This window comes from Myotis myotis, unplaced genomic scaffold (assembly GCF_014108235.1).
Source record: "Myotis myotis isolate mMyoMyo1 unplaced genomic scaffold, mMyoMyo1.p scaffold_m19_p_19, whole genome shotgun sequence".
NCBI lineage: Eukaryota > Metazoa > Chordata > Mammalia > Chiroptera > Vespertilionidae > Myotis > Myotis myotis.
The window spans coordinates 5,816,544-5,841,462 of NW_023416323.1; the positions used below are offsets into that span (position 1 = coordinate 5,816,544).

General features: G+C 50.5%; 2 protein-coding genes across 6 annotated transcripts in view; both read left to right on the plus strand.

Annotated features, from left to right (window-relative positions):
- The first annotated feature begins 82 nt into the window (after positions 1 to 82).
- COQ8B (coenzyme Q8B) lies at positions 83 to 23,189 on the plus strand. Its single transcript, XM_036346868.1, is given in 16 exon segments — positions 83 to 101; positions 4,495 to 4,599; positions 4,742 to 4,861; positions 5,007 to 5,073; positions 6,423 to 6,500; positions 11,295 to 11,417; positions 11,560 to 11,645; positions 12,584 to 12,724; positions 12,810 to 12,891; positions 13,627 to 13,720; positions 15,562 to 15,703; positions 15,853 to 15,960; positions 18,453 to 18,518; positions 21,864 to 21,950; positions 22,369 to 22,642; positions 22,645 to 23,189. Coding segments are annotated over 15 exon segments (1,854 nt in total). The 5' UTR covers positions 83 to 101; positions 4,495 to 4,497; the 3' UTR covers positions 22,929 to 23,189.
- Positions 23,190 to 24,059: 870 nt separating this feature from the next.
- Positions 24,060 to 24,919, plus strand: part of NUMBL (NUMB like endocytic adaptor protein) — a 34,693-nt gene continuing 33,833 nt past the window's right edge. For 2 of the 5 annotated variants that reach the window (XM_036346000.1, XM_036346005.1), the window contains exon 1: positions 24,104 to 24,272. In XM_036346000.1, coding sequence (XP_036201893.1) covers positions 24,249 to 24,272 — 24 coding nt within the window. In that variant the 5' untranslated portion in view covers positions 24,104 to 24,248. Of the gene's footprint in view, positions 24,273 to 24,919 lie in introns of all 5 variants that reach the window. The other 3 variants (XM_036346006.1, XM_036346001.1, XM_036346003.1) reach the window with 3 other exon arrangements.

Genomic DNA, 24,919 nt, shown 5'->3' on the forward strand with positions numbered 1-24,919 from the left:
GCGGCCCCGCCCACAGGACGTGGCGTAGGGGGGCGGGGCCTCGCCTGTCCCCGCCCTCCTCCCTTGAAGGGGTGGATTCCCAGCGCCGCGAGCTCGTCCGGGTAAGGTGTAGCCCCCCTGAGGCCCTGCTTGCAGGGCAGTGGGGCCCCGCCCTAGAACCCCGCGACTGATCTAACCCCCCTACACTTTAAGTGGCCAGTTAAGCCGCCGATAGCTCTCGAGGACGAGTCCAGCAGCGTGCTCCTTCACGCACGAAGGGCCTGCGTTCCAGAGACTTGGGGGTCCCAGGGATGTGTGAGTTCGAGACCCACCTCTGCCAATTCCCAGCTGTGTTACCTTGAACGAGTGACTTACGCTCCCTACCCGGGCTCGTTTTGTCACCTGTAAAATGAGGATACATAATATTATTTGATTGTTTCGAAAAATGTGTTCAATGCCACAAAAGCCAAGCACTTTACCAACAGGGAAATTGAGGCCCAGAATAGTGAAAGAATTTGTCTAAGGTCAAAGGGAGGTTAGAGGAGGGACAAAGCAACCACCTTAACTCTGAAGCTAGGAGATCTAGCCAAATCCTGGCTCCAACAGACTTGTTTCCTCTGAGCCTCAGTTTCCTCATCTGTAAAAAGGGAATAGCAATGATAATTTCCTCACCGGGTTATGGGAATTTTTATTTATTTACACAGCAACATATACATTTGTGTACTTGCTTTGTGCCATGCACTGTACTTACCACTTTATACCCCATACCTTTTGAGGTAGGGATTACCATCATCCATGGTCAGGGAAACAGAGGCACAGAAAGGCAAAATCCAAGATCACATATCTAAATTGTGTATATTTGAACCCAGGCCAACCTAATCCAAAGTCTGAGCTTTTGTTCCCTACTGGGTGATATAACTTGCTTTTGAGGCTGGGGCGTTGGAGGAGGAGCTGGAAGTAAGAGTATTTTCTCTAAATCAGATCATAACCCTTCTGTGTTAAGAACACTCCATGCTTCCCATCCCACTCAGGGTAAAAGCCACAGTCCTCCTCATGACTCATATATTGTACATGATCTGGCTCTAGTTATCTCCCAAACCAAATCTCCTCTCTTTTCCCCTAATCTGCCTGTTGGCCTTCGCTATTTCTCCGAGACATCTTCCACCACAGGGCTTTTGCACTGGTTCATCCTTCTGCCTGGAACACCTTCCCTCGGGAACAGTTCCCTCCCTCACCTCCTTTAAGTCTTCGTTTCAATGTCACCCCCTCAGCGAGGCCTTCTCTGAACATCCTATTTAATCTTACATTCTTCCTTCCTCTCCTTGACCCCCTTCCCAGGTTTATTTTTCTCTTTAACACATGTCACCTTATTAAGCATACAGGCATACCACAGAGATATTGTAGGTTTGATTCCAGACCACCACAATGAAGTGAATACGGCAATAAAGTAAGTCAAAGAAGTTTTTGGTTTCCCAATGAATGTAAAAGTTAATGTTTACAGTATATTGTAGTCTATTAAGTGTATGATAGCATTATGCTTAAAAAAAACACAATGTACATATCCTAATTAAAAAATACTTTATTGCCCTGAATGGTATGGCTCAGTTGGTTGGACAACATCCTGTGCACCAAGAGATTGCTGGTCCGATTTCCCAGTCAGAGTGCATGCCTGGGGTTGTAGGCTCGATCCCCAGTAGGGGGCATGCAGGAAACAGCCAGTTGATGTTTCTCTCTCTTTCCATCTTCCTTCCTCTTTATATAAAATCAATAAAATTATAAAAAAGAAAAGAAAAAATGCAATATCATCAATGAACAATAAAGCAAAGTACAATAAAACAAGGTATGTCTGTACTTATTTGTTTACTAGAGGCCCAGTGCAGGGGATTGTGCACTGGGGAGGGGGCGTGGCCTGCGGGGATCCACCCACTGTGGGAGCACTGCTCATCCCCCTCAGCCAAGCTATGAGAGCGCACTGACCACCAGGGGGCAGCTCCTGCATTGAGCATCTGCCCCCTGTTGGTCAGTGCACATCATAGCGACTGGTTGACAGGTCATTCTGGGCTTTTATTATATAGAATAGGATTGTGCTCCTTGCCAGAAGCCAGGACCAAGAGGGCAAAGATTTTTGCTTGTTTTGTTCCTTGCTATGTCCCCAGTGCCTAGAAAAGCACATATAGGTGCTTAATAGAAATTTGAAAATAATTTCTCCATAAGAAATTTCTCTTGTTTATAGATTCTCATTCTGTACCAGGCCATGTCTGTCTGTCTCTCTCTCTCTTTCTCTTTCTCTCTTGTTTAAATATGTTTTTATTGATTTTAATCCTCACTCATATTTTTCCATTGATTTTTAGAGAGAGAGAGGGAAAGACAGAGAGAAATATCGATGTGAGAGAGACACATCGATTGCCTCCTGCACAAGCCCTAACCAGGGCCCTGGCCAGGGAGGTACGTGCCCTTGACTGGAATCAAACCCTGGACCCTTTGGTCCACAAGCCAACGCTCTATCCACTGGACCAAACCAGCTAGGGCTGTTTTTATTGATTTGAGAAAGGGAGAGAGAGAAACATGGATAAGCTGCCTTCTGCGCACCCCCTAATGGGGATTGAGACCAAAACCTGAACATGTACCCTGACCAAATCGAACCAGTGACCTTTTGGTCATTTGAATGGCGCTCAACCAACTGAGCCACACTGGCCAGGGCAGGGCCCTCTGCTCTTTATGGACACTATTTCACTGCATCTCTCTCTCTCACTAACACTGAGCAAGAGGTGCTGACACAGCCCCATTTTACAGATGGGGACTCTGAGGTTCAGAGATCTGCCACCCTCTAGCCTTTGTTTATATGACCTCGTGCATATAAGCCATGTGAATTAGTTATTGTCATAGGTACTTTTATGTATTTTTACCTTCAAGAGTGAACTGTCACCCAGCTCCTGAGTCAGACCCTTATGTCTGGAGGGGGACAGGAGATGGTTTGTCTTGAAATTGAGTCACCTGTGGGAGGGGCATTGGGCCCAGGCCCAGGAATCTAAAATGAGTCATCTCTTCACGGACCAATGACAAGTCATCGCAGAGACCCCCTCACACATCATACAGGCTGGGAACAAAGGTCAGAAAGGGTCAAGGCTCTTCTGAGGTCACAGAGCACAGGGACAGAGACAGGAATGTCTGATTCCCGACAAAAGGGTTAGACAGGGGCAAGGGTTCTGTGGGGAAGCGTCATATGTCCTCCCCGCAGCGGAAGAGAGGACCCAGCCAGCTGCTTCTGTTCCAGACTGAGAGAAGAGGGGTGAGTCAGCCTGTTGTGGGGGGAGCAGGCTTTACACCGGCCTACACACCCCCACCCAAGACACACACACCCAGATGGGATGGGAGCTGTTTTTCTGGAAGGCCAAGTCTCCTGACTCAGCACTGGGAATTTTGGCTGAGTGCGTTCTGGGAAATATCAGACCTACGGGAAACAGAGGGGGCTCACTCAGGCCATCCTGCAGGCGCGCGGGGAGCAGGGAGAGCAGGGAATATGAGGAAACAGGGGCCAGTGTGCAGGGAGCTGAGTGTGAGGGGTTTATGTACAGGGGTGAGAGCTGAGGGAGACAATTCCCAAGTAAAGAAGGGGGTTTATATGTGCAGAGGAGGCTGGGTGCCAGGATGTGAATGCTTGAAGCAGAGGGTGGATGTGCAAAGTGGATGGGCTCCACGTACATGGAAAATGTTTGGGGAAGACGTGTTCAAAGGAGAGATGTTGAACATGCTGGAGGTAGAAGTGAGATTCGCAAGGTGTTCGTGCAGAGGAGAGGTGTGAAGTTTGTTAGGGAGAGGGATGTTTGCAAAGGAGACGGGGTACGGAACAGAAAGGTCCGCCGCACACCGGGCACTTTGAAAAGCGCACGTGTGTGCTCCGGGCTTTGCCACGCGCAATCCCCCAACCTCCCCAACGGCTCCGCCCTGGCCCCGCCCCTACGCATAGCGAGGAGTTCTTTGTGTCAGTCAGCGAACTGCCGCTCCGCCATTGGTTAGCTGACCGGAGAGGGCGGGCGTGTGGAGGCTTCCGGAAGTGCTAGAGGCCCCCGCGCATACGGACCCGGAGCCCCGAGCTGTGGGTGCTTAGCAACAGGGGGAGGTGCCCAATAACGGGGTAGTGGGTACTCGGGGGGTGGGGGAGGATTGTGGGTGCCTAGCAACAGAGGTGAAGGCGGTGCCTGGCGACGAGGGGGGCTCAGAGAAGGGAGAGGGAGCCTGGAGGATCTGTGGGTGTCTAGCAATGAGAACGGACCCTAGCAACGGCGGCGAAGTGGGACAGGGAAAGTGAGCTTTGGTAGGAAAGCAGGAACAGCTATGGGTGCCTAGCAACCAGAGGGAAACAGGAGAAACTGGAGGGGCCCTTATCAGGGGAGGAAGTCTGCTGGGTGGCAGCCAGGGCCGACCCGAGGACGGTGAGGGCTTGGGGTGGGTGGGGCAAAGCGGGAGGTCGGCCCCACAACTCCTGTCCGAGTAATTCCTCCTCTTCTCCCCCAGGCGATGTGGCTGGAGGTGGGGGGCCTCCTGCGGGGGACCTGTGGACAGCTGGGCCGGACTGTTGGTCTGCCTTATGGGGCCCTGGGGTCTGGGCCGCGCTGGTGGGTAAGATACTGGGGAGGGGTCTCCAAGGTGAAGAGCCCGAGGGGATGGGCAGTAAGTAAAGGGATAGGGAGGCTCCAGAGGGCCAGGCAGACCCCGCCGCTCCTTGTCTTCCGCTCCTTACCAATGTCCACATCCCTTGCAGGGGCCGTGTAAGGGTTCTTGGGCCCAACAGCTTCATCAGGGCGGGTCTGGCCGAGGCCTGAGTGAGGAGGACATTTGCAAGGCCCGGGAGGCCCGGCTCCGGAAGACACCTCGGCCCCAGGTATCATGGCCTCCCACCTTACCAACAACACCCCATTAAGGCAGCTGGCCCCCCGAGCTTGGGGAATAGTGTGGTGGCAGGTTGTTTGGACTTCCCGGGCACTGTACCCACCTTCCCACCCTCAGACCTTCTCCCCATTTTCCAGCTGAGTGACCGCTCTCGAGAACGCAAGGTGCCTGCCTCCCGCATCAGCCGCTTGGCTAACTTTGGGGGTAGGTGTGACTGTGGGAGACGGTGACTTCGGTCCGAGGAAGCAACATCTACAGAATTAAGTAAGGGAGAGGGCGAATCAGACAGAGAGGAGGGAGAGATGAAAAGAGAATGAAAGTAAAGGCCTATAAAACCAAGAGAAATAGAAGGGACGGTAATACTTATTGAGAACTCCGTGCAAGCCCCCATCCATGTGATACCTGCACCGAGTTGATGACTGTGTATGTCCATTCTGCAGATGAGGCTAAAAGAGGTGAAGTGACTTGACCTCAGATTAGCAGCAGAATTGTTCAAACTTCAGGTCACAATCTGCATGAAATAATTAAAAAGGATAGAATGGAAAATACGAGTTCACCTGTAGAGTAATGGAAAATATTTTTTCATGAAACGTTATAGGTATATTGCTACCTACCGGTTATAATGCAAATAATCTTCCTCCTGGTTCAAGCTTTAAAGACAACAATTCACAGTATAGAGAGGAAGCTGAGCTGTGACACTGTGCTGCCTCAGTTCAAGGGGTGATTCTGCTATATCCTCACTTCGTGACTTTGGATGAGTTACTTAACTTCTCTGAGCCTCAGTTTCCTTTTCTGTAAAATGGAAGTTTTCCTATAAAACTTATTACATGAGGGTGTGGGGACAAAATGCATTAAAGCGTATAACGCACTAGGAATGGTTCCTGGCATGAAGAGAGTGCTCAGAAAATGCCAGCTTTGGTTATTTACAGAGATGGTGAGTGAAAGAGGCAGAGAGACTCAAGCTATCTTTAGGGACAAGGAGACAAGAGGACACAGAGGAATCAGTTGTCCAGGACATCAAAAGGAGGAACAGAGAGGAAGAGGCTTAGATAGACATGTCAAGTGTAGGGGAGGGGGAAGATGACGTAGGAAGGGCGAACATGAAGAAGAGGCGTGGACAGAGAAACAGGAATCCCAGGAAGCCGCAGAGAGACTTGGGGGGACCCTTTTGGAGTCTTCTTACCCTTGGCTGTACACTAGAATCATCTGGGATGCTTAATAAAAAGATAAATTCTGAGGCCTCATCTCAGGCCAGTTTAGTCAGAGCCTCAGGGATGAGACCTGGGCATTGTATTTACAAAAGCTCCTTACTCGACTCAAATGTGCAGCGAGGGGTGAAAACTGCTGACACGGGACAGACCTATAGAGAGGAATAGAGAAAGAGCTGGCCTCGCCTTGAAGGGAAACCCCAGCAGAGAGAGTAAGTGACTGAGCTAAAGACAGAGTTGGGTACAAAGAGCTGGGAAACAAGTGTGCTTAGAGAGACAGAGGAGAGAGGGTCAGGGAGAATGCCCCAGGCAAGAGCGCATTCAGGCTCTTCTCTCACTCCTCAGGACTGGCTGTGGGCTTGGGGCTGGGAGCGCTGGCTGAGATGGTCAAGAAGTCCCTGCCAGGAGGATATCTACAGTCCGGTGAGTTAGCCACACTGCCTGGGTCGGGCCCGGTCCTGGCTGTGTGACCAGGGACAAGAGGCTTCACCTCTCTGAGCCTGTTTCCTCATATGGACAATGGAGGTGATGATGATATACCCACTTCCCAGGGTCCCTGTAAAGTGCTCAGAGCAGGGTGGAGCCACTGTCAGGGTCCTGATGGATTGAAACAGATCATGAGAGAAAAAAATGTAAGCCATCCAGAGCTGAGTTCTTAACCCTGCGCAGGAGAAGGCTGAAATTAGGCCTGCTAGTGGGAATCTGTGTCCAACCGAGATGGAACAAGATGTGTAGAGATCAGCTTCTGTCGGTAAGATTCCTCAACAAGTCGATGGCCGAAACAAAAATGGGGGTGGATATTCTAGATTAAAAAGAGACTAGAGATAACTGACAGATGGAATGTGTGGACCATACTTGGATGTTAGTTGGGAAAAAAAATAACTAAATCGTGTGGATATAAAGTACAGCATTGGGAATATAGTCAGTAATATTTTTTTTTTAATTTTTTTTTTAAATATATTTTATTGATTTTTTACAGAGAGGAAGGGAGAGAGATAGAGAGTTAGAAACATCGATGAGAGAGAAACATCGATCAGCTGCCTCCTGCACATTTCCCACTGGGGAAGTGCCCGCAACCCAGGTACATGCCCTTGACCGGAATCGAACCTAGGACCTTTCAGTCCGCAGGCCGATGCTCTATCCACTGAGCCAAACCGGTTTCGGCTATATTTTTACAACTATGTATAATAGGCAGGTACTAGCCTTACGGGGTGATCACTTCATAAGTCATATAAATGTCTAACCACTAAGCTGTGCACCTGAAACTAATATAATGAATGTCAACTCTAATTGAAAATCACAAAATTAAAAGGAAAAGAGGACTGTAAAAGAATTTGGGGGACAGTTGGGAAAATCTGAATATGGATTGGATAGTAAATATTAGAGAATTAGGGTTAATTTTTTTTTTTTAAATATATTTTATTGATTTTTTACAGAGAGGAAGGGAGAGAGATAGAGAGTTAGAAACATCGATGAGAGAGAAACATCGATCAGCTGCCTCCTGCACATCTCCTACCGGGGATATGCCCGCAACCCAGGTACATGCCCTTGATCGGAATCGAACCTGGGACCTTTCAGTCCGCAGGCCGACGCTCTATCCACTGAGCCAAACCGGTTTCGGCAGGGTTAATTTTTTTAAGGGTGATTATGGCACTGTGATTGTATAGGGGAATTTCCTTATTTTTAGCACAGGTTGAGTGCAGCTCCATGCAAATCGGTCAGCAAAAAATAATAGTAAGTGTTTGGGTACACACACAGAGATAAAGCAGAGGAGGCAGAATATTAAAATGTTTGAATCAGGTGTGCGGGTGTTCATGATGCAACTTTTTTGTCTGCTTGGATTTTTTTTTAATAAAAAGTTGGAAATAGGGGGAAGATTAGGCCTTAGGGTAAGGCCAAACTGAGTCTATACCCTGCCTGCCACTTCTGTGCTGTGTGACCCAGGGCTGGGCAGTGTACTTCTCTGAATCTCTTATTTCCTTGCCTTGAAAATTAAGACATTGGTAGTTTTGTTTTGTTTTTTAATATATTTTACTGATTTTTTACAGAGAGGAAGGGAGAGGGATAGAGAGCCAGAAACATCGATGAGAGAGAAACATCGATCAGCCGCCTCCTGCACACCCCCCACTGGGGATATGCCCGCAACCATGGCACATGCCCTCGACCGGAATTAAACCTGGGACCCCTTAGTCCACAGGCCGACGCTCTATCCACTGAGCCAAACCGGTTAGGGCGACATTGGTAGTTTTTACTTCCTGGGGTGATTGTAGGGATTCTGCCAGAGAATCCAGAGAGACACTTAGAATTCTGCCTGGCACAGGGTGAGCCCTCAATAAAGAGCTCAATAATTTTTTAAAATATGTTTTTATTAATTTCAGAGAGAGAAGAAGGAAGGGGGAGATAGGGGGAGATAGGGGGAGATCAATGATGAGCTCACCAGGACGAGCTCAATAATTTTTTAATAAATAAAAGCATATTGGCACTTTATTGAATAATAATATAATTTGCATGTAGACCTGCCTACACATCACAAATGTACAGCTTGGTTCATTTTTCACAAAGTGGACACATTTATGCACCCAGATCAAGAAACCCTAGAACATGCCCAGCCAGTGTGGCTCAGTTGATTGACTATCATCCCATGCACCAAGAGGTCATTGATTCGATTCCCGGTCAGGGCACATCCTAGGGTTGCAGGTTCGATCCCCAATAGGGGGTGCGCAGGAGGCAGCAGATTCAACAGCATTTCTTAAACTTTTTGGTCTCAGGATCCCTATACTAGTACACCCTTAAAACTAAGGAATGGATTTGTTTTTCAAAAGAGCCCTGGCCAGTATGGTTCAGTGGGTAGAATGTTGGTCTGAGCAACGAAAGGTCACAGTGTGGGAGGCAGCCAATACATGTGTCTCTCACATGGTTGTTTTTCTCTCCTTCCCCCATCCCTCCCTCCTCCTATTTCTCTAAAAATCAATGGAAAAAATATCCTCGGGTGAGGATTAACAACAACAACAACAATAATAATAATAGTAATAATAATAATAATAATAATAAAGAAACCCTAGAACAGCATTTCTCAAGCTTTTTGGTCTCAGGATCCCTATATAATCTTAAAACTAAGAAATGGATTTTTAAAAATGTGGTATATCATCCTGGCCAGTTTGGCTCAGTGGATAGAGCATCGGCCTGCAGACTGAAGGGATTCAATTCCGGTCAAGGGCACGTGCCTGGGTTGTGGGCTCCATCCCCAGTAGGGAGCGTGCAAGAGGCAGCCAATCAATGATTCTCTCCCATTGATGTTTCTATCTCTCCCCCTCCCTTCCTCTCTGAAAAAAAAAAAAAATGTGGTATATCCATACAATGGGATATTATTCTGCCATTAAAAGGGAATGAAGTGCTGATACCTGCTACAGTGTGGAAACAGTATCCTAAGTGAAAGAAGCCAGACACAAAGTTCACTTATTGTATGATTCCATTTACATGAAATGCCCAGAATAGGGAAACCTGTGGAGACAGAAAGTAGATTAGTGGTTTCCAGGATTGGGGCCTGACTGCTAATAATAGGGAAGGGGTCTCTTTTTGGGGAATGAAAATGTTCTGGAATTGGTTGTAGTGATAGTTGCACAACTCTCGATATACTAAAAGCCATTGAATTATATACCTTAAATGGGTGAATTATATGGTATGAGAATTATCTCTCAATAAAGCTGTTTAAAAATAGAATGAGGATTGACTTGGGGTGGTGAACACACAATACAATATATAGATGATGTATTATAGAATTGTATCCCTAAAACCTATATAATTTTATTAACCAATGTCACCTCAATAAAGTCAATACAAAATAGAATGAGGACCCCAAAGAGCTTGTTTATGTGGGTTATATTTATGGATATTCATTGTATTAGGGATTTTTTTTAAAATGTGTTTTTATTGATTTTATTTTTTATTTTTTTTTTTAAGATTTTTTAAAAATATATTTTATTGATTTTTTACAGAGAGGAAGGGAGATAGATAGAGAGCTAGAAACATCGATGAGAGAGAAACATCGATCAGCTGCCTCCTGCACATCTCCTACTGGGAATGTGCCCACAACCCAGGTACATGCCCTTGACCGGAATCGAACCTGGGACCTTTCAGTCCGCAGGCCGAAGCTCTATCCACTGAGCCAAACCGGTTTCGGCTTTTATTGATTTTAGAGAGAGAAAGAGGAAGGGGGAGGGAGAGAGAGAAACATCAATGTGAGAGAAATATCAACATCAATCGGTTGCCTCCCACATGCACCCCTACTGGGGACCAGACCACTACCTGACCAGGAATTAAACCAGCGACCTTTGAGTGCAGGGGACAATGCTCTACACACTGGCTAGGGCTCACTGTATTAGAGATTAAAACTGAGACATTTTAAAACACAAGAACACACGCATTTCATCAGCCATCAGAGCAGTGGTATCATCATGGGTCATGGAGCTTCTGGAATACTCCACAGAACATTTGTGGGAGAACAAGAGTAAAAAGGTGCAAATAACATTAATATTATTATAATAACATTTTTGATCTCACAGACCCTCTGACAGATCTCGAGGATCCTCAGGGACCCCCTGACCATGCTTTGAAAATACCTTCCCCAGTGCCCCACCCTGGGCACTTCCCCCACAAAGGGTGACCACTGTTTTGGCTTCTAACCCCAAGATTACTTTTGCCAGTTTTTTTCTCTTTACACCAATGTAATGAGTGTATTCTTGTAGATGTCTGGTTCTTTGAATCCATGCGTTCTGTATGTGAAAGGCATCCACTTTGCTGTGAGCGGATGTAGATGGTTTATTCCTTGCTGTAGTAGTCATTCACTGACTGTTCTACAATTCCTTTGTTCATTGTACTGGTGGTCATTTGGGATCTTTCCAGTTTGGGGCTTTTATGAGCTTTGCTGCGATGACCCCTTTTGGCATATGTCAGTGGACACATTTATGCATCTCTCGTGGGCATACCTCTGAGAGAAAAGGCATCCAGTACAGGCATGTGCTTTACTAGAACCTGCCCATGTTTCCCATGGGCTTGTGCCGTGGCACGGTCATCAGCAGGGCTGGCGGTCAGGCTGCTCCACATCGTTGCCAACACTTGATAATGTCTTTTTCATTTTAGCCATTTTGGTGGGCGTGTAGTGGTGTTGTACTGATTATTTTTGTGGTTGTGATACTAATAATCATTCTCTCTACCCAGAGGGCAGCTCCCAGCCTGGCTCCAGCCCTTTCTTGTCGGAGGCTAATGCTGAGCGGATTGTTCAGACCTTGTGTACAGTTCGGGGGGCCGCTCTCAAGATTGGCCAAATGCTCAGCATCCAGGGTACAGCATGACCCTTGACCCCTGATCTCACTTCTACTCCACCCCCCTCACCAACAAACCCGGACTTCAGGTACTCCCCCAGGGGTCCCCCTCACCTCATCCCTCACTGCTTCCCTTATTTCTTGTCTCCCTGTCTCCCAAGACAACAGCTTCATCAGCCCCCAGCTTCAGCGCATCTTTGAGCGGGTCCGCCAGAGTGCTGACTTCATGCCCCGCTGGCAGATGCTGGTGAGTGCCCAGTGGGAGAAGGCTGACCAGGGAGGTGGGCTCCACCTGCCTGTCTCTCCTGGCTTTACTGCTCTACTCCCTGTCAGACTCTGGGCCTCGGTTTCCACATCTGTAAAATGGATCGCCAAAGCACACTCCTCATAGGATTGTTGTGATGATTAAATAAGGGTGGTGCAGAGCACTTAGTCCAGTCCCTGGAAGGCTCAGTGAGCTGTTAAAGTGGCAGTGAGCACAGTGATTAGGGGTAAGGCTTCTTGAATTCAAACCCTAGCTCTGCCACTTCCTACCTGTGCGATCTCAGACCTGCGGCCTGACCTCTCTGTGCCTTAGTGTCCTCATCTGTGAAATGGCGATAGTGATAGCCATCCCACATCATAAATTAGTTTACAGAAAGCACTTAGAAGGGTTTGCATGAGTGACATGCAAGTTTTAGCTGTTACTATTAACTGGTTTTTTAAATTAGAGGAGAGTGTGTCTGTCAGTCGGTAGGCATAGCACCTGGCTCTAAGTGCCCAAGACAGGAGCTGTTTCTTCCAATTACTCTGTAAGGGTATGGAATCCAGAATCCAGCCACCTGTCTTCTGATCTTTGTTCTGCTCACTCACCATGTGACCCTGGGCAATTATTGCTGCTCTCTGAGCCACTCTGAACAGTACCCAGCCCACAGGAAGCCCTTAAATTTTAACTCTTATCTATTGCATTAACTTTGAGTTAATACCAGCTGGGCTAGGCCTCCCTGTCCGCCAGTGCCTGGTTCACCTTGGCTGAGAGACTTCTCTCTGAGCCTCAATTTCCTCGTCTGTAAAGTGGGGTAGCAGCCGAGCCAGGGCCCGGCATGTGGTAAGAGTTGGAGTTGTTAACTTGTAAAGTGCTTGACACAGGGAATGAACTCAGTTGCCTATAATCATGGTGATGATTGTTACCACTGCTCTCCCTAGAGAGTTCTCGAAGAGGAGCTCGGAAGGGACTGGCAGGCCAAGGTGGCCTCTTTCGAGGAGGTGCCCTTTGCCGCCGCCTCAATTGGACAGGTGCACCAGGGAATGCTGAGGGATGGGACAGAGGTGGCCGTGAAGATCCAGGTGAGAGGAGGGGATGGACAGGTGGCGGTGGGCACCCTGCTGTCCCAGAAGAATGACTCCCCTCCCCCCACTCCCCCCCTCACAGTACCCAGGCGTTGCCCAGAGCATCCAAAGTGATGTCCAGAACCTGCTGGCGGTGCTCAAGATGAGCGTGGCTCTGCCCGAGGGTGAGGTGCCCATGTAGAAGCGGTACCCTGAAGAGAGGAAGTGGGCCTGAATGGAGGGAGAGCCCAGAGAGTACCAGGGTGTGCCTGTGTGTGAGTGGTGTGAGTGTGTGTTTGAGACAGAAAGAAGGGATGCCAAGGCAGGGAGAGTGAGAGTATAAGTATGTAAGAAAAGGAGACTTAGAGATTCTGACAGAAACACTGAGAGTCAGAAGCCCAGACCAAACTCCAGAAACAGACACACAGGAGGTATGCAGAGAGGGACTGTCGGTCTGAAAAAGAGCCACAGAAGCAGGATGAGAGTGTAAGTGGGGCCTCATGTTTGTGTTAAAGAGCCCAAAGAAGATGGAGCAGGATGTGTGTGTGTGTGTGTGTGTGTGTGTGAGAGAGAGAGAGAGAGAGAGAGAGAGAGAGAGAGAGAGAGAGGCAAAGACAGAAGATTCAGAGAGAGTACGAAAACGGTGGAATAGGTGGCATGCGTGACTATGACAAAGATGCCTCGGGACTGGTGCGCATGCCTGTGAGAGAGACCCCAGGAGCGACTTCAGAAGAGCCGCAGTTATATGCGGACTGAGGGGAGGTGTGTGGACAGACACTGGGGTAAAAGGCTTGGAGCAGAAAGCGTGAGGGACAAGTGAGAGACAGGATTGGCAAGAGAAGACATCCGTGAGTGGAGCCTGAGGGGCTGGGCGGGGTGGACAGCCTGTGACCTTCCTTGGCTGACACTGCTCCCCTCAGGCCTGTTTGCAGAGCAGAGCCTGCAGGCCTTGCAGCAGGAGCTGGCTTGGGAGTGTGACTACCGTCGCGAAGCAGCTTGTGCCCAGAACTTCAGGTGAGCACAAAACTTCGGGTGGCTGGCAGGCCCCCGAGGACCCCTTCCTTCCAGCTTCCCTCCTTCCCTCCCTCCCACGCTGAGTGGAAGTGGAGCCCTGGGGTGAGGCTGGCAAACTCCTTTTTCTCTTCATTCGTTTGTTCATCCATTCATCCTTTCACTCATTACTTCACTTATCCACTGTGTTCGCTGTGAGCTTGGGCATGTCGCTTCCTCTCTCTAAGTATCAGTTTTCTCGTCTGTGGAATGGGTTAGGTAACCTCTTCAGCCCAGTGGGGAAGATGATCTTGTCAGCAGACACTGAGTCACAGAATGAGTTACACCTGCTGCACTGACGAAGCTAGAGGGATCTGACAGTGTCAAGAGTTGGAGAGGACAGGGTTGCAGGGCATTTCTTTCTTCTCACCAGGGCAGGAGGAGATTTGAGATAAGCATTTTGGAGACCAGTTTGGCATCCTATAATAAGGCTGGATATTCACATACATCCCAATTGTTGCCCTCCTGGCTAATTGCTCTAGGGTCACTAATGCCAGTATACACCATCAGACTTTTCTAGAAAGCTCAGAGTAGTAATAGCTCCAAATTGGAAACAACCCAAACCTTTGAAATTCATCCAGCGGGGTAGATGATTAAATTATGTGATATTCATCAGTGGAATACCATACAGCAGCGAAAATGAATGAATCATAGCTACTGGGAACAGTGTGGTTGTCTCTTAGAAACATCGTGATATGCAGCAAATACCGCAGTGAGATCCTTCATAGGTGAGCCAAGCTGTATAAACACAATGAGAGAAAAGGTGGTGGAAGGTAGGGTTAGGGGCACGGGCCTGGGAAGACGGATGTGGGATCCAGCCCCAGGTCAGCCCTTAGGCTGGTGGCCTGACTGCACAGTGGCCTTGGGAGAGTACCCCCCAGGGAAGTGAAAAGGGAACTGTGCTGATTAAATGCTCGGCACAGGGCCTAGCCCACCAGGAGTGGGTCCAACATCAGAGATTTTATAAACAAGGACAAAAATGCAAGCCTGAAGCAGGACCCGGAGGAGGGGGGTGCGAGGTGTAGACTGGGCCAGAGCGCTCCTTGTGGGATCTGGGGAGAGCCCTCTCCACAGGATTTCTTAGTGCCCTTAGAATAAAACCTACATCATTTCCTCTGGCCCCTCCTCATCTCCCTGCTCCCCATCTTACTCTACTCCAGCCATCCCATAGGTCCCCAACCAGAGGCCTCACTCATTGACCCTTATCTCAATCTACCGGTCTATTTGTTTGTTCGAGTGTGGTCACTGTGTATGTCAGGAGCAGGCCTGGAGTTCATCCACTGCTCTGTCCCCAGCATGGTCCAGCACAGGGGCAGACACTGAGGACTCTTTCCCTTAATTAGCCAGTGTTCCCAGTAATGACTTCAAGGAGTAGCGATGAGTATCACTGTAGACTTGAAGATTTGTATATCAGTGACTTATTTTTAAAGGATGAATTAATAAGTTGATGAAAAAAATAATGTTCATGGAGCTTAACACATTAAACTCATCATGAGGCAACTGGATATCACGCAAGTATTTCTGGTCAGGAAGTGGTAACTGGGTCTCTAGCAGCCAGCTTAGGGGCAGACAGAGTAGGCCCTACGGAGATGATTGTTGAATGAATTAATGAATAAAATGTCTGAATGAATGTCAGTCCAGCCAGGTATTGGCCATCACTCAGGTCACACAGAGGCAAGAGGAGAGCAGGAGGGAAGGCGAGACATAGACTGTTCATGGAGGACTTCTCAGAGGAGGAGGAGTCCTTGAGCTGGGCCACAGGGACCTGAAGCCAAGTCCCCCTCCCACCCCCCCTTCTGCCCCAGGCAGCTGTTGGCAGATGACCCATTCTTCCGGGTGCCAGCAGTGATTGAGGATCTCTGCACTACACGGGTGCTGGGCATGGAGCTGGCTGGAGGGGTCCCCCTGGACCAGTGCCAGAGCCTGAGCCAGGACATCCGAAACCAGGTACATGGTCTCCTAGGACAGCAGGGAGGGTGCTGCCACAAGGCAGGGCCAGCAGGGCTGGCCAGACCCATCGTCCCTCTCCAGGCCATAGAGGGCTTGACAGGGGCAGATGACTCCAAGGTGTCTGTTACTCCTTCTTCCCACCCCAGATCTGCTTCCAGCTCCTGAGGCTGTGTCTGCGGGAGCTGTTTGAGTTCCGATTCATGCAAACGGACCCCAACTGGGCCAACTTCCTGTATGATGCCTCCAGCCACCAGGTTGGTTTCTTGTGATGTGTGACAGGATACATTAACTGCTGTGACAGATATTTTCCAATATTTCAGTAGCTTATCACAATAGTAGCTTATTACCCACATGACAGGCTGGGGTAGTTCTCCAGGTGGTGATTTGGAGACCCAGGTGCCTTCCCTTTTGTGATTGTGCCATCCCAGGAAGGGAAAGAGATTGAGAGTAGAATCCCCTGCTAACTGTTTTGAGCAGAAGTGACACATCATTCCTTTTACCATTCTGTTGGTAGCTGTTCACACAACCTGTCTAGGTGCAAAGGATGCTGGGAAAAAGCAGTCACTGGCTAGGCAGTGGCTTCCGAGTGGCACTGTGACAGTATAGAAGAGGGAACACAACTTACAGAAGGCAGTCAGTCATCATTACCACACTTGTCACTCTTTGGGACACACCAAGCAGCCGCTGCCTCTTGACAACAATGCCAAGACAGTCCTGATCCTCACCTTCTCAGAGTTCCTGGCCCAGGGGCGGGACCTGTCACCAGCGGTCACCTAGAGTAGTTAGTACCATGATGGAGAAACACAGGCCAGAGTTGTCAGTGGTGGGGGATGCACAAGGGGGTTGTGGGAAGCCAGGGAAAGTGGCTGACCTGTCTGGGTATGTAGGGTCAAGGAAATATTTTTTTTAAAAAAAATATTTTTTTTAATTTTAAAATTATTTTTATTGATTTTAGAGAGGAAGGGAGAGGGAGAGAGAGATAGAAACATCAATGATGAGAGAGAATCACTGATCTGCTGCCTCCTGTATTGAGCCTGCAACCCAGGTGTGTACCCTGACTGGGAATCGAACCATGAACTCTTGGTTCATAGGTCAGCGCTCAACCACTGGCCACACAAGCTGGGCAAGGAAGTCTTTTTTTTTTTTTTTTAAATATATTTTATTGATTTTTTTACAGAGAGGAAGGGAGAGAGATAGAGAGTTAGAAACATCGATGAGAGAGAAACATCGATCAGCTGCCTCCTGCACATCCCCCACTGGGGATATGCCCACAACCCAGGTACATGCCCTTGACCGGAATCGAACCCGGGACCCTTCAGTCCGCAGGCCGACGCTCTATCCACTGAGCCAAACCGGTTTCGGCAGGAAGTCTTCTTGAAGAAAGTGTCATTAAAGCTGAAACCAGAAAGATTCGAAGAGGACAGTCATCTAAAGGGCAAGGAAAAGCGCTCCTGGCAGAGCACAGTGTGTCCAAAGGCCTGGGGATGAGAGTTTGGATGGAAAGGCTCTCAGCATGCATGGTGGCCAAGTGGCTTTCCAACGTGGCCTGCCCCCATTTTGTCCCAAGAGGGATCTTTCCCAAACACAAATCTGGCCACACTGAGCCTCCCAGAGTGCCCCAGCGCCCTCCGGATAAGTCTAAGTCCTTTGCCAAATGTGAATGGCCTTCTGAGTCTCCAGGTCAGTCCCTGCTACTGCCTTACCCCCAGGTACACTCTGCACCCTCATAGGCTGGTATCCCAAGGAGGGGTTTTCTGACCTGATAGGTAATACATGTCCTGCCTCCTGATGTCAGTTTATTGGGTCTAAGTGCATTTTGTTTGTTTGTTTGTTTTAAAGACATAGAATAGAAAATATCACTGTGTCACATGGGAGGGAGTTATATTTTAGGACACTTTGGTTTGGTGTTTATATTTATGTGGCATTGGCACTGGTACCCAGTATATTCTGCATTTCTTACTATGGGTTGTGATCAATAATCCCAACTACTGCCTAGAGAAACTCCTACACATGTATTCATCGAGCACTGTTTAATAGCAAACCCCAGAAACGCCCACATTGCCCACCAGCTAGATAAATGCTCTGATATATCTACACAGTGAAGTCCTTCCACAGCAGTGAGGAATGAATGAATGAGTTAGAGCTGCACATAGCAATGGGGATAAATTGAAAAATCATGTTGGGCACAAGGAACAAGTTGCAGGATCACTATCATAAACACTATTTATGTGAAGTTTAAATACACAAAACATGACTATCGTTTATGGGTGCAAACATGTAGGAGAAAATGTAGAAATACACACATGGTAATTTCAGGAAATAATAATTTAATAATCATTTCAGGAAAGCGGTGACCCTAGAAAAGAGGGTGGGGACGTTGTGCTGGTAGGATCAGCCCAGGGTATATGGGAAGCCCCACCTGGATTGGAATTATTTTATATTTTAAGCGTGGTGAGATTTGTGTTCACTCTTCTATATATTTTATTCCCTGTATTTTCTTTCTGTGCCTAAAACATGTTATTATAAAAACCATTAGGAGCAAAAAAAAAGCCAAGTCCCTTCAGCTTCGTGTGGGGGTGGATTGGAACTGTGGAGACAGGAGATTAGGAGCCCAGGGACACAGTGGGCGGGGACTCTGGCAGGAGGAGACAGGGTATAGGGAGGAAGGATGACCCTGGCCACCCCAAATAGACAATGGGGAGCATTGCTGGATTCCCAGCATCCCTTTCACCATCATTGTTCCCAGGTGACCCTGCTGGACTTTGGTGCAAGCCGGGGATTTGGGACTGAATTCACAGACAATTACATTGAGGTGAGTGCCCCCAACCCTGGGGTGTGAAGGGCCATTTACTGAGGCAAGGGTGAGAAGGAGAAATATAGTATCTCGAATTAAGAAATAAGAAATAGCTTGGCCAGTGTGGCTCAATGGTTGAGAGTTGACTCATGAACCTGGAGGGCACATGCCCAGATTATGGGCTCAATCCCCAGTAGGGGGCGTGCAGCAGGCAGCCCATTAATGATTCTATCTCATTATTGATGTTTCTATCTCTCTCCCTCTCCCTTCCTCTCTGAAACCAATAAATAAATTTTTTAAAAAAAGAGAAATAGTAGTAATACTAATAGCAGTTAACAAATACTAAGCACTTAATATTATGTCAGGTGTGGTTTAAGTGTTATACATTTGGTAATTGATTTAAACCATACAGCAACCGCATGGGGTAAGGACATTCTTAGCTTTGTTTTATCCCTGAAGTAACTGGGTCTCAGAGAGGTTAAGTCACTTGCCCAAGGTCACAGCAGTCTCACTCCGGATGTCTGGGTGCACAGCTCGTGCTCCCCACACTCACTAGCCTTCTCCTAAGAGAAAGGCCCATGGTGCTCACCCTGTCACCATCCCACACCCCACACTGTCCAGGATCTTGGTGTCCAGCCTTGCCCTCACATAACTTCCTGGCGGGCTGCTCCCTGGGGACCTGCTCTGTCCTCAGGAAGTGCTTCCTCACCTGTTGCCTGTCCCACCCACCAACTGGGGTTAACCCTTTGTACACCATAAGCGTCTATAGATGCAATTAAATTAAAAATATTGTGGCGTGTGGGAATGGTTTCCATTTTGGACGCGTGGCAGTTAACTGGGTAATTTGTCTTAGAGGCCACAGAGAACACTATCTCATTAATTGGTGACATGAGACATTCAATCTGGGTTTTCTAATCATTTAGTCATCAATTTAAACATTATTTGATACCATGTCTGTGCCCAGCCCTATTCTGGGTAATATTGGGGACAATAGTGACCAATTCAGGACCCCACTTTCAAAGAGTTTACAGTCCAGTGGGGGAACAGACAGTGAGGACCCAGAGTGATCACGGTTGGAAGGGGGAAGCACGGCATTATGGGAGCTCAGAGGAGCCTGGCCCAGCCTGTGGAATCAGGGAGGGCTTCCTAAAGGAGGAGACATCAGAGTTGAGACCTGAGGGATGAGGAGACCAATCAGGAAGAGGCAAGAAGAGATATTCCCATTAAAGCAGCACTTCTCAAACTTTGGACTGCATGTGAAACCCCCGCTCCATGACCTTGTGAGGATGCAGATTCTGGCCTGGCTAGACATAAGATGCTGCATTTCTAACACACTCCTTGGTGATGCCAAAGCTTCTCACACAAGAACCACACTCTGAGAAGTAAGGTCCTAGGGATCAAGAGGAAGTTCATGGTCTGCTTGGCGGGTAGGTAAGGGGCAGAGCAGGAGCCAGGGATGAGGTTGGAGCCAAATCATTCTGGGTCTCAGAAGCCATGCTTTGTAGCTTGTACTTTGTTTATTTAATATATTTTTATTGATTTCGGAGAGGAAGGGAGAGGGAGAGAGAAACATCAATGATGAGAGAGAATCATTGATTGGCTGCCTCCTGCAAGTCCCACACTGGGGATCAAGCCCACAACCTGGGCATGTGCCCTGACCGGGACGCAAACCATGACTTCCTGGTGCATAGGTTGATGCTCAACTATTGAGCCACACCACCTGGGCTATAGCGTTTATATGGGTGCCCTGGGGAGCCGTGGGAGGGACTTGAGCAGGAGAGGGGTGCAGTCAGAATTAGGAAACCCCTTCTGAATAATGAGTGGTCTTTATTTTTTTTACAATTGGTTTTAGAGAAAGGAAGAGCCTGAGAGAGAGAGAGAGAGAGAGGCATTGATCAGTTACCTCCTATACATGCCCAGACCCGGGATGGAACCTGCAACCTGAGTGTGTGCCCTGACCAGGAATGGAACCTGCCACCTTTTGGTATAGGGGACAATGCTCCAACCAACTGAGCCACACTGGTCAGGTCACGAGGGGTCTTTAAGACTGGACACTGGGAGCTCAGGGAGGCTGTGGGGAGGGGAAGAGTAGTGTCTGGCTTGGGTACTGGGCATGGTGGGGCCATCCTTGAGATGGGAACAGGAAGGAGCAGCTGGTAACCCACCCCTGGTTACCACATATACAGGCCCTTTGGGTTGGGCCCTCTCTGCAGCCACTTGAGACCACGGAGCGGCCTCTCTGGGTAATTGGGATATCTCATTCCCCCGCTCCCGAATATTTTAGTACAGCCTTCTTGCCACCTCCCCAGCCGTTTCCAGTTTTAAAAGGCCCTGTCACACCGGCCCCCAAGGACCATAGGTCTGACAGATGGCCAGACAGGCTTGGGCAAGGAAGCCAAGACAGAATGGAGCTGCCAGATTTAACCCTGTATCCCCTTCTTCCCAAGAAAGGGCAGCTCACTGGGTAAGGGAATGCCCAGGTTCCATTCCTCACTTTCTGTTGCCCACTGTGAGCCTGTTTTCTCTTCTATGAAGTTGGGATCCTCATGTCCACCTCTTAGTCATAATAGTAGTTTATAATATTTATGGTGCGTCCTACATGTTGGCATAGTGCTCAGCACTGCACAGCTATTGCCTCCTCTGTCCTCACAACAACCTCATGAGGAAACTATTTTCATCATCCCCATTTCACAGATAAGAAAGTGGAGGTCTGAGGCAAAGCACCTTGCCCAGAGTCAGCCAGCCGTGGCAGAGCTGGGACTGAGCCCAGGCAGGCTGGCTTTCGCCGCTGTCTGCCCACATGCCCTCAAGTCCCACTGCCGTGTGCACTCATGGCTGGAGGGGTGCTTAGCTCCACACACCAATGTGCTAAACAAAGGTTCACCAAAGGCCTCCTGGGAGCCAGAGCTCGTACTGCATGGGACTGAACCCATCTGGGATCCCTGCTCTCTCAGGGCTCCAAGTCCAGTGCAGGAGACAGACATCAATCAGGTGATCAGAGATGGCCCAGTGGCAACCTCCAATGCCGTTTTGGGTCATGGTCACATCCTTGGCCACATGAATGTTTGGACCCAGGAGCAGCACTTGACATTTTTTCTCCTTTGTGCTGCTTCACGGTTTAGTTTCCAGCAGCCTCTGTGTTCCCAGCCAGGTGGGCAGAACCCCTGGCCATCCCGACCCCCCAGGCTCTGGAACAGTTTTGAGACACAGCTGGGCAAGGTGAGGCGGAAGAAGCCTAGGCAGATGAGAAGGGAAGTGGGTACAGGAAGGGCCTGGCTACCACCTCCTGTCTCTAGTTTCCCCCAGACCCCTCCTGGAACCCTGCTTGGCCTTTGACCCTGTGTTCCACACCTCTCTCCCTAGGTAGTGATGGCTGCAGCCAATGGAGACAGAGCCCGGGTCCTACAGAAATCCCAGGACCTCAAGTTCCTCACAGGCTTTGAAACCAAGGTTGGGAGACACTAGAGGAGTAGGGGCTGGTGTCTGTTGGGGGGCATGGGGGCTGCTTAACTCTCTGGGGGAATGGGGGAACTGCTGATCTGTACTGGGGGACTCTGGGGAGGACTAGGGGAGAATGGGGACTACTTGGCCTGTCAGTAATCCTGGGAAAATGGGCACCACTTACCTATTCTAGAGGGAGGGAGTGGGGGAATGGAGCTGCTTCTCTGTACTATAGAGTGAAGTCTGCTTGTCTATTGGAGGCTCTGAGGGAGTGAAGGGCCCTTTTGGGGGGGAGGAGTAAGGGGCTGCTGATTTTCTGGGGGCTCTGGAAGGGGTCTGGTGCTTGTGTTTATACTCCGGAGCTGAGTGTTGCTTGTTGGTTCTTGGTTAAGAGAAGGGCTCTGCCTCTGTTCTCCCCGGCCCCTAGGCATTCTCCGATGCCCATGTGGAGGCTGTGATGATCCTGGGAGAGCCCTTTGCCACCCAGGGCCCATATGACTTTGGGGCCGGGGACACTGCCCGCCGTGTGCAGGGCCTCATCCCGGTGCTGCTGCAGCACCGGCTCCGCCCACCGCCGGAGGAGACCTATGCCCTGCACCGCAAGCTGGCGGGGGCTTTCCTGGCCTGTGCCCGTCTGCGTGCCCGTATCAACTGCCAGGACCTCTTCCAGGACACCTACCAGCGCTACTGGGCCAGTCGCCAGTCTCAGCCACTGCCCGAAGCCTCCTGACCAGAGGGGCGGTCTGGTCAGACCACTCAGACAGCTTCCCGCTGGGGAGTCCAGCCAGTAGAGGGCCGTCCTCCCTGAGATGCCTCCTTCCCACGCTGCTCTGGTCTGGGGGCCCCACCCAGGCTTCCCAGTCTTGCCTAGCACCCTTCCTTGGGGACTGGGGAACCCTGGGGCTAGGGAACTCCCCATTTCACACTCCCATATCCTGCTCTCCCCGCTCCACAGCGGGCATCCGGGAACTCTACTCCAGGGATTGATTTATTTCTGCCAACATTTGAGAGAGCTTCAGGCTCTCTGCATGCCAAAGTGGAGATGCAGAAGCATTTAGAGGGGAGCCCTTCGCCGGTGCCTCAGGTCTCCCACAGATCTGGCCAATGAGAGGGGAGGGGTGGTGGTTGGTGGAGGCAGCCTCCCTCACCCCTTCACCAGCTGCCTTCTCCCTGCCCATCCTCTCTGTGTTGGGGAGGGGTTGGGGGTGTTTGAACCTTCAGTCTGAATAAAAGCGAACCTCCCCTTGTCCAGCTCTTTTCTCTGTGCTGGGGTGGAGGAGAAGGAGGCTAGGACGAGAACGGCCTCCAGGTGCAGATGGCCAGCCCCCTCCACCCTCTTGTCTGAAAGCCTCAGTTCTGCACGGGCCATCTGTTGCTAGAATCCTCCTTCTCCCCTTTCTCTCCCACCCCCAACCCCTCCCGCACGTGCTGACCACCTGCTCACAAGACTGTGGCAGCTGAGAAGGCCTTTCCCCCACACCACCACCCTGACGCCCCAACCTCGCCTTTGCTAATGGGCCTTTATGCCCCTGCCAGCTGCTTTGCCAAACCCACAGGATCCGGAGGGAGCGGAGGTCGCAGCGGCGGCCAGAACCACGCCCTAGTCCCAGCCGGCGCCCCCACTGCCTTTGCAAAAACAGATCCGCACTAGGACGCAGGGGTCTGTTCATTTCCCCTCCCATTCGTGGCAAAAAGTGCCTCGTCACCGCTTCTCCCGCCCCCGTTGGGCTGGGAAAACCGTGGGGTTAGCTGGAGGGTTTGAGGATGTGGGGCGGGAAGCCTTTTCTCGAAGCAACTCTTTCGGATGCAGAACTGAAGGAGAGCTGAGGTCAGTGGTCGAGGAGGGGAAGGGAGTGCCGGCCTCGAAGGCCCTGGAGGGAAAGTCAGCGAGGCTCCCGTGCACATCCAGTCAGGGACTGGTTAATGGGCGTGGCTGAGTGGCGGCCGCACCGGAGAAGGCGGGGTCACACTGGCGTGTGGGCGTGGCTTGGTGACCAAGGGGGTAGGGCCAGGGCCGGCCTGGGCGCAGGGCCGGGGCGGGGTCTTTCTGTGTATCCAGCCGGCGGCGGGCCAGTGGGCGGGGCCGGGGCGGGGAGGCGAGGCGGGAGGGGCGCTCCCTCCGCCCCCGGATCGGAAACCACTGGGAGCAGAGCGAGCTGGAGAGTGTGCATCCCGCACCATCCGCGGGTCTGCAGCCCCGGCCAGCGTCCGTCAGAACTGCCGCCGCCACCGTCACAGCAGCAGCAGCACCACTCGGGGATCCGGGCCCCGCCGGGGCCGCGGGAGGCGGGGGCGCCCGGGCCCTGGATGTCCCGCAGCGCGGCAGCCAGCGTGAGAAGGGCGGGAGAGTGGGGCTCGGGTGGGGGGCGGCGCCGCTGCTGATGTGGCGGAGGGTGGGAGGCACGCCGATGGAGAGGGTGCCAAGGCTGGAGAGTGCGGTCCTGGGTGGGGGTCCACGAACAGGCCCCCACCAAGTCAAAGCTTGGGAGACAGGGGTCTCGCCAAGGCCCTCCTTTACCAAGGCCCTAGAGATAGGGACCCCCGACCCCGAACTCCACCTCAGAAAAACCAAGGACAGGGCGACAGATTCTCGGTACAACTCCCTCCGCAAGGCTTGGGGATGGGTCCGGGACACAACCCCCAGATGAAGCCAAGGCCTCCTGGAGGCGATTCCAGCCCAGACGCCATCCCGACTCCTCCCTGCCGGAGGGGAGCTCTGAGCACAACAACCCTCTGGGCAAGGTCTTGGTGGGTCCCTGGGCACAGGTTCCCCACCAACCCAAGACCTGGGGGCTTCCGGGCAGATCTGTCCCTCAGGGGCGTCCTGGGCACAGCATCCTTCCCCCTCCCTCCAATCCCTGGGCAGCGTCCCAGGAACAGCCCCTTCTCAAAACAAGGTCCCAGTGCCTGGGACCCCACCCCCACCCCAGCCTGAATAAAATCAGGGAAATTTCAGGCACATCCCCTTTCCCCTCTCT